We start from the raw sequence: 7,969 nt of genomic DNA on the forward strand, positions 1-7,969 counted from the left end.
TTTTTTATTTTTATTTTTATGTTACTTAAAAAAAATATATCAGTCATGCATAATTCCTAAAATAAGTAGCCTATGCTATAATAAGTTCAATAAAAAATGTAAATCTTAGTTTGATAAAGCATATTTTAATTTCAGTTTTCGCTCTGGGTTTCCTGAGGGTGTCAAATGTGTGTGTTTGTGGTTAAAACCTGCTGCCATGCTCGTTGAGGGAGGATGTTTGTTCACTATGACCAGGAAGACAAGCCAAAAAAAAGAAAGAAAGAAAGAAAAAAAAAACCCACAAAATGGATTGGTGGTTGAAATGTAGCAGTGATATAGCTGAAAACAAGGAGGAAGAAGAGAAGAGGCAGTATAAGGTTGTTGTTTCACACACTGATGGAGCCAGGTTGGACCTCTTTACACAGGATTTTTATTCTACCAGGGTTTTTTTTGCACTGTTCAGGAAGTACATTATTGAAAAAAGTTTGAGAACCACTGGAGTAAACAACTATGCATCACCTATGAGTTGTTTTTAGACTTGAAACCAGCGTAAGTCTATTATGGGTCAAGGTTTTCTAAAAATGTTATGGAGTGCAACGGGAGGTTTTTGAGAGGAAACATATTGGAAATGTTTAGTTTTTCCTGTTTCACATTCATACAGTTCCATATACAAACTCAGAGTGGAGGGCATGCCAGCAGCTGGTACGAGGATTCACATCCCAGCATTTTAAACACGTGCTCTACTGTTACACTGTACGTGGAGAGCAGGCTTGGGCTTCAACATGGCTTTTCTCCAGTTTCTCTTTCTTTCTCTGTTCCAACCACCATGACCCTAGCACATCACCACAGTGGTATTCTGGTTACCTTCTGGTTAGGACTGTAACACATTGCACAGTACAGCTACACTGTGATCTGCCATCCTTCCCCTTCATGAGTAAATACACACACATGCAGAAACACACACAGTTTGATCAAGTAGCATTGCCTCAGCCCTGTACAGTGCTGATTATTCCACTTGCATGATAATGTGATGCAATGATATCTTTCTATGCATTTGCTTCGGTTTGGTAGCTCATCACTGCATTGTTGCAAAGTGCAGAGCACGATGTATTAGCTAGCATCAGTCAATAGATCCATACTCCTTGTGTGTGCTGGTGCAGTGGGGGTTCATATTGAATTAACAGTGTGTCCTAAGTTGCATGTATGTCTTACCAATTGTAAGGAAACCTCAAACCCCTCCTCTCTGAGATACAGAAGTGGGCAGTTGTTGCAGATCTCAGCAAAACAGGAAATTTCATGTTTCCTCTGCTGCTTATAGCAACAGCTTGCATCACACCACTTCTGCATATGTGTGAGCACACGCACGCACACACACACACACACACACACACACACACACACACACACACACACACACCCAGTATCCCACAAGAATGCAGCCACATTTTACGTCAGGGTCTTAGCATTAGGGTCTAGTTCGAACCACATTTTGTTTGGTTCAGTTCACATGGCAGGTCAATAGGGAAAAAATCAATTAGGGCTCAGATGTCACTGATGCAGGTCATTCTGTACATACCCTGAGACTTTAATTGCCAGAAGTTCTAGCTTGGTATCTTAGCCAGTTGTACAATGAAGTGATTTATTTCATTTCCAACTTGCAAAGAATTTCTAGTTCTCAAAAATACACTGTACAAAATAATTAATCATTATTATAAAGTATCAGTAAGATGTGGGCTTTAAACATTTCTTTTTGATGGTTTTCTTTAGCAGTTTGGGCCTGAATGTGAAGAGAAAGATGATCAAAATGCCCACAAAAGACAGGCAGATGGGTATGTAAAGCAGAAGGTACCACAGAATTGACTCTCTGCTCTTGTCCCCACACCAAAGTGATGAGAAAATCTCCATGTGGTGTGTTCTTTTGCTAAGGTCCAGACACATAATATCAGATTTGTCAACCATATTCACTGTCTTGGTTGTTTCAAACATCCTGTACCATTCCATCTGACAGCAGTTGAATGGGTTTCCAGTGAGAAAAAGTGTCCGGAGATTTGGGGCTAATGTGTTAGCCTGGCTCGGGGGAATAGTGGAGAGTTTGTTGTCCCTCAAGTCCAGCATTTGGAGGTCCAGATTTAGAAGTGATGAGGGAAGATAGGGAAGAGAGTTTCTTGAAATGTTTAAAGAATTAAGCCTTTGGAAGGGTGAGAAGTCAAAGGCTTGTATGTGTGTGTTTCCTAAGCCTAGATGCTGTAATGTTGCGCTGAGGCTTTGCAATGATTCTTCAACAACGAGTCCCGGGTTATCAGACAGTTCCAAGTGTGTTAGAAACATTCCTGCAAATGCAGAAGGGGGAATGCCTTCAAGTTTGCATCCCTTAAGAGAAAGTTGTCTTAGAGATACCAGATTTGTCCACACCACACAGTCTGAGGTGTTGTCTCCACTGGCCTCAGGTACCGCAGATTGGCAAATACCAATGTCATTGTAACTGAGATCCACTGACCTAAGACTTGGTAGTGACGAAAACAATCTGGTGGGTACCCGCTCTAGGTCATTCAGGCTCAGATTAAGGTAAGTCAGATTGCCAAGGACTGTCAGTGTACCTTCATCTGCTACAATCTGGTTCAGCCTGTTGTTGCTAACATCCAACTCATACAAACTTCCAGGGAACTGTTCTAAGGTTAGATTCAAGGTTTTCAAACAGTTGGTGCACATCTGGAGTCTGGACAGAACAGGCATTGTCCCAATGAATCCTCGAGGGAAATAATCCACCTGATTCCCTCTCAGATCTAGAATCTCCAGAGAGGAGATGTCACCATAAACACTTTCATCCCACAGCTGAGCCGTCACATTGCTCACGTTGCCCTTCAGATTGTAGAACTGAACACTTGTGGTCCAGTTTGGGGAGGTGGCATTGTCTGCCAGGTGTTCATAAAATCGTATGCGGTTGTGGGACAGATAGAGGTTCCGCAAGCGAGTCCTACTGGGCAAAAAAGGAAAGAAGAACAGTTTGTTGTCCGTTAGGTCCAGCGTCTCCAAATGGAAGGTGTTCTGGAGGTCTTGTCTCGACATAAACCACTCAATGGAGTTGTGGCTGGCATTCAGGACCACCAGCTGGGTCATGTGGAAATCAGTGAGGCAAGGCAGATAGTTGAAGGCCAGGTTAAGCCTTTGGAGCTTCGGAGTGGTGTCGAAACCCCCATCAATCTCAAATATCATGTTCCTCTGCAGATCCAGTTCTTTGAGCTGGTGAAGGTCCCTGAATGAGCTTTCATCCAACCTCAGCAGGAGGTTTCTGGAGAGATTGAGGTACTCCAAGGAGGTCAGGTTCTGGAGAAGAACTGAGGCCATATCGTCCTCAAGCTTATTCTCTGAGAGATCTAGAGCTCTGAGCCTTGGCAGCTGCATTAATGCATGATTAGTTTCTTGGTATCCAATATGAAGATCATTCTCAGCTAAATTGAGAGTTTCTAACAGTTGTAAGTTTTGAAAACTGTTTGATTCTAATTTCACCAAACCATTGCCAGCTAAGCTCAGGGTCTTTAGTAAGGGGTAGTGGAGGAGAGAATTGTTTGGTAGTGTCTGGATGTGATTGTGGTTGAGCTGAAGCTCCTCTATGTAGCCCGGCAGTCCAAGAGGCACAGAGGATAGCTTGCCATTGTTGCAGAGAGCTGTGGTTTGTACCTGCAAAGAAAATGAGAGGTCAGTTTTAAGCAGGGATACTCAACTTGCTTCACCCGGGGGCCACTTGTGAAAAATGACAGGAGACCATGGGCTAGTTGATAAAAAAAACATCAATCATATCTATGAGATACAATAAATAAACAGTACAAGACCCATAACACAAATTTCTTTTGTAATTAACTGACCTATTAACTCTTTCATTAAATAAACTTGGTCCACGGTTGGCTTATATGACAGATAAATCACATATTTAACATCTGCAACTGCATTTTACTTTGAAATGTTTTGGTTCCAATTGGAAGAGTTTGTACAACATTGAAAATAAAGCTGGTACATCTTCCATAATGCAACCACTCAAATGTTAGAATATAACACGGAACATAAACTGCTCCTGCAGGGACAGAATGTAAAGCAGCTTTAAGCTCTTAGCGTGAAATACACATTTATGGGATCAGAATTATCCTCATTTCTGCAGAATGTTTGCTGTCTTCACTCATTGTAAGAGGCAAATCCAGTCACAGCCAGCCTGCTCTGGTCAAGTGAACTTTTTGCAGAAATCAAGTGTCTCCACTACTGAGCAATGTACAGATTGCTGATATGCTAATATACAACTTCGCAAGTAACACCGCACTTATGAGGGGGTCAGATTAGGCCCGGGGCCATAATTTGAGTGTCACTGGTTTAAATTGTATATATTTCTTGGCACTATTTATTTATTTAGTTATTTATTTTTTAAAGAAATGCACAGTTCCGTGTAGTGAATGCAGTGTGGTTTATTGTTCTCTCTGCCTTTCCTCAGAGTCGTGACAAACATACCACTTGCTGTTGAATCTTTTATTACACCTCCTATTTTATCTCACTGAGCCTGTCATTTGTTGATTTTATTCACCACCAAGTTCACCAGCAAAAAATGACATGGCCACATTTTCTCATTTGAGGGTTCATGTCAATCAACTTCTGCTGTTCCACTGAAACGATTTCATCCAACCAGCAGAGCCAAAGAAACACAAGATTATATCAGTAACCACAGCTGTGCATTTTCTGGCCATTTAAGTTGATGAAACTGGAGTTTGCATATAATTAGTGGAGTATAGTTCCTTCACTTTATTGTAAATGTGATGTTTAAACCACAAGCCCTTCATTTGGTGATCCAGCTATAGACGATACATCTCAAATGACAGGTTTATATGGAAATACAAATCCATTTATTTTTCTACAGAGTAACTGTGACACCTACTTTTTTTTTTTTTTTTTTTTTTTTTTTTCAAATAATCAGCAACTTGTTTCCTAGAAATAAACGTCTGTCATTGAATGGCTCAACACTGTTGTGGCCAAATTCCTGGAAGATTTTACACTTGCTGTAAAATTTGTGTGAGCCACAACTGTGGCTCACAGGAAATTACGCATTTTACATTTCTAGGTGTTTTTTTTTTTTCTTACAGAAAAACTGGGTAATTTGTATGAGTGGCAATAGCCTTCAAGGCTGAACAGACAAAGAAAAGACCGCCACTCACAGAGATTCAAACTTTATGAACAAAAAAAATCAATAACACATCACACAGTTTGATTGACAGGTGACCTGTGGGAAGAGAAGGGCAGAAACACCACAGGCATGGAGACAGGTTTTAAAAAGGCCGAGTTTGGAGGATAATGTTGCTAAATTGAATATCTGCCGTCACCACTAACAGCTTGGCTGCGTTCAGTCTGCCTCACTGTCTGTACTTTCTGGTCTCTCTCAAACGTGCATCTACACACAAATTAAGTTAATTATCTTTCATCCACATCATCTTCATCACTCATTCCACCCATCCTTCCTCTTTCATAATCCATTTCAAGAAGGGTTTTTTCTTCTTACCAGTCGACATCGGTTGTGTTGTGGATGGCTTGAGACCGGCATCAGGATGCTCCACATGGGTAAGAAGCAAAATAGGATGGGAGTGAGGCCGTGGATTAGCATTTTAACATCTTCACTGCTGAGAGGGCTGAGCGGGAGAGAGGAGAGGGGGATGAGCTTTAATCCGATTACTTTAGAAGTGCACCTTCAAATTGAATTTTCAGCTTTCTACAAAAGAAAAAAAAACTGTCAGGGTTGCAGCATTAAGAATGATCAAGCACTTATGTGGCTGATTGGCCAAGATAAGAAGAGGAAGAAATATTTGCTCACAAAGTGTTACAAAGGGGGAGTGAAGAGTGGGACAAGGCAACGGTTTGACCTGGCAATAATGCAGTGGAAAGTGAAGGTATGGAGGCTGGGACACACACACACACACACACACACTCCTTCACCCTCAGCTCACACAGGCCACGTTCCCTTCCCAGCAGGTTTACTAATGCGAGCGAGGTTTTCTTATTTAGCCATGGCCAAAAACCAAAAACTGCCAAAAGCGAACTCACTTGCCTGTTAACTAGCCTTTCACATGAGGAACGCTTGAAAATGCCAGGCCACATTCCTGCTGTCGTCACATAATCTTCATATTATTTTTGCTTGCACCACATAATCAGCATTTCATTTCACTATTTTTTTTTCTTTTTCTGTGTGTGCTGGCCTCAGATAAACCCAGGACCTTAGATAAACCCTCCACAGAGACAGGAGACAATTGCATAAAACTACTTAAAAATAAATTCATCAAGCTACCTTCATCCCGATGCCTATTACTGTAGTTATAAATCTACAATTTTGCCATTTTTTTTTTTTTTTTACATCGCTGGGGCAAAATAAACCCAAGCATTCTGGTGAAATTAAACTTCAGTTAAAAGTGACAATGCACACTAAGGCATTGCCGATGTGGCTTTCTAGCCTATCAGCTGAGAAAATCAGACAGAAAAACATAACACGCTTCTTCTTAGCTGTCACCTTTTAATTTCTTTTCATTCAATCCTCCCATTTTCTTAGAATATTTTGAAGTAAAAGCAGGTTCATTTGTCTCTGATATTTAATCATTGCTGGTTCCCCCTCTTCTCTTCTTCACTCTGTACATAAGCTAAACATATCTACGTGGCTAAAAGTAACTGCTAAGAAACAAAAACTAAAAGCTGCTTTTTATTTTATGTCTATTTAAAGAGTGCTGGGAAACTGTGCTGTCATCCAGCATAAAGGGCATTTTACACAATGCAGTCGCGTGTTTTTGAGTATTAAGCAACAAAACAACACGTTTGCACGGACACAAACCAATATGGAATTGCAACATCAAATAAAACCCAAGAGCCAAACGGGAATTTTTATGTTGTTTTGACCGTTGCACAAAAAAAAAAAAAAAAAAAAAAAATCACATGCATTTCATCAAGCATGGTGTGACTATTTTTACACTGCTGAAGGGTCACACCAGTGCAAATATATATTGCAATATATACCACTCCAATTAATCAGCAAAGTAATACAAAATGAGGCACGATCATACAATATGAAGAAGTGGACTGAAACAAAAAAGAAATAATAAAAAGAAATAAATAAAGATGTAAGTGACCTCATGTGTTGTAATGGTTTTCATATAAGCAACCATAGGCGATTCATTATTTACTGTTCAAATGCAGTGCCCTAGCCATAATTATGATTGGTGACTTCAAAGTGAGAGAAATAATACAGATCTAGTGAGCAGCATTTGTTTTATTAGGCTGTTATTCGGAGGATGTTGAAGAAACCAACTGGATTTCGATGCATTTCTATTGAGACGCCACATAAAAAATATGATGCCATGTAAAAAAAGCATTATTTAACAATGACATGAAGCATTTACCTAAGAATATCCTGTCTGTGCAGTGTTGTCAGCTTTACATCATGCATTAAAGCAGCACATGGCACCTCGGTTGACCACCGACAAACACCGAGGAAGAAGCCGAGAAGAGGCAAAGAGAAGACTACAATATGTTTCAGCGCTTGTTCAGGCGAATGAGGATGCGCTTTGCTCTCATAACAAGTTGCTCAGCGTTGCACGCTGCACCGCTCAGCCCGGTGCAACAGCGCGCTCACTTACTCTGGTGGTTAGCTGTGGATTTCCCAAGCCGCTGACGGTTGATCCCCTGACCATATCGCTGGCTGCCGCGCCGCTGCACGCCGTCTTCTGCTGAGCCCAGGTCAGCCGCTCTCCTCTCCTCTGACTCAAGGGACCGATGCCTCTGCTCTTTTACTATTCGCGGAAGCAGGCAGGCAGGCAGGCAGCGGAAGCCGAGTCACATGGACGAGCCGCGATCCGAAAGAGGCTCTTGAGCCTGGGGGCCACAGGAAGGCAAGCAACAGCTTTTGAGCAGCTCTCTGTCTTTTTTCTTCACACAGGCAAGGCAACAGCGATGCCAGTGCAGGCAGCGAAGGCAGATT

At 41.4% G+C, this 7,969-nt stretch overlaps 1 protein-coding gene across 2 annotated transcripts; it reads right to left on the reverse strand.

Moving 5' to 3' along the window:
- Window positions 1–472: 472 nt before the first annotated feature.
- On the reverse strand, window positions 473–7,877 carry nrros (negative regulator of reactive oxygen species). 2 transcript variants are annotated; one of them, XM_030078771.1, is made up of 3 exons: window positions 7,629–7,877; window positions 5,513–5,639; window positions 473–3,657 (listed from the first exon to the last, which is right to left on the reverse strand). In XM_030078771.1, the coding sequence occupies exons 2-3, from the start codon at window positions 5,612–5,614 to the stop codon at window positions 1,699–1,701; spliced, it is 2,061 nt and encodes a 686-aa protein (XP_029934631.1). In that variant the 5' UTR covers window positions 5,615–5,639; window positions 7,629–7,877; the 3' UTR covers window positions 473–1,698. The 2 variants fall into 2 exon arrangements, with proteins under 2 accessions (XP_029934631.1, XP_029934633.1); XM_030078773.1 differs by having other exon boundaries at window positions 5,513–5,719.
- Window positions 7,878–7,969: the final 92 nt, after the last annotated feature.

Source organism: Myripristis murdjan, chromosome 20 (genome assembly GCF_902150065.1).
Source record: "Myripristis murdjan chromosome 20, fMyrMur1.1, whole genome shotgun sequence".
Taxonomy (NCBI): Eukaryota; Metazoa; Chordata; class Actinopteri; order Holocentriformes; family Holocentridae; genus Myripristis; species Myripristis murdjan.

Coding starts and splice junctions, on each gene's coding strand:
- nrros (XM_030078771.1), bottom strand. CDS start 5,614: ATGCTAATCCACGGCCTCACTCCCATCCTATTTTGCTTCTTACCCATG. Junction 3,658..5,512: donor AACACAACCGATGTCGACTG/GTAAGAAGAAAA, acceptor TTTTCTTTGCAG/GTACAAACCACAGCTCTCTG.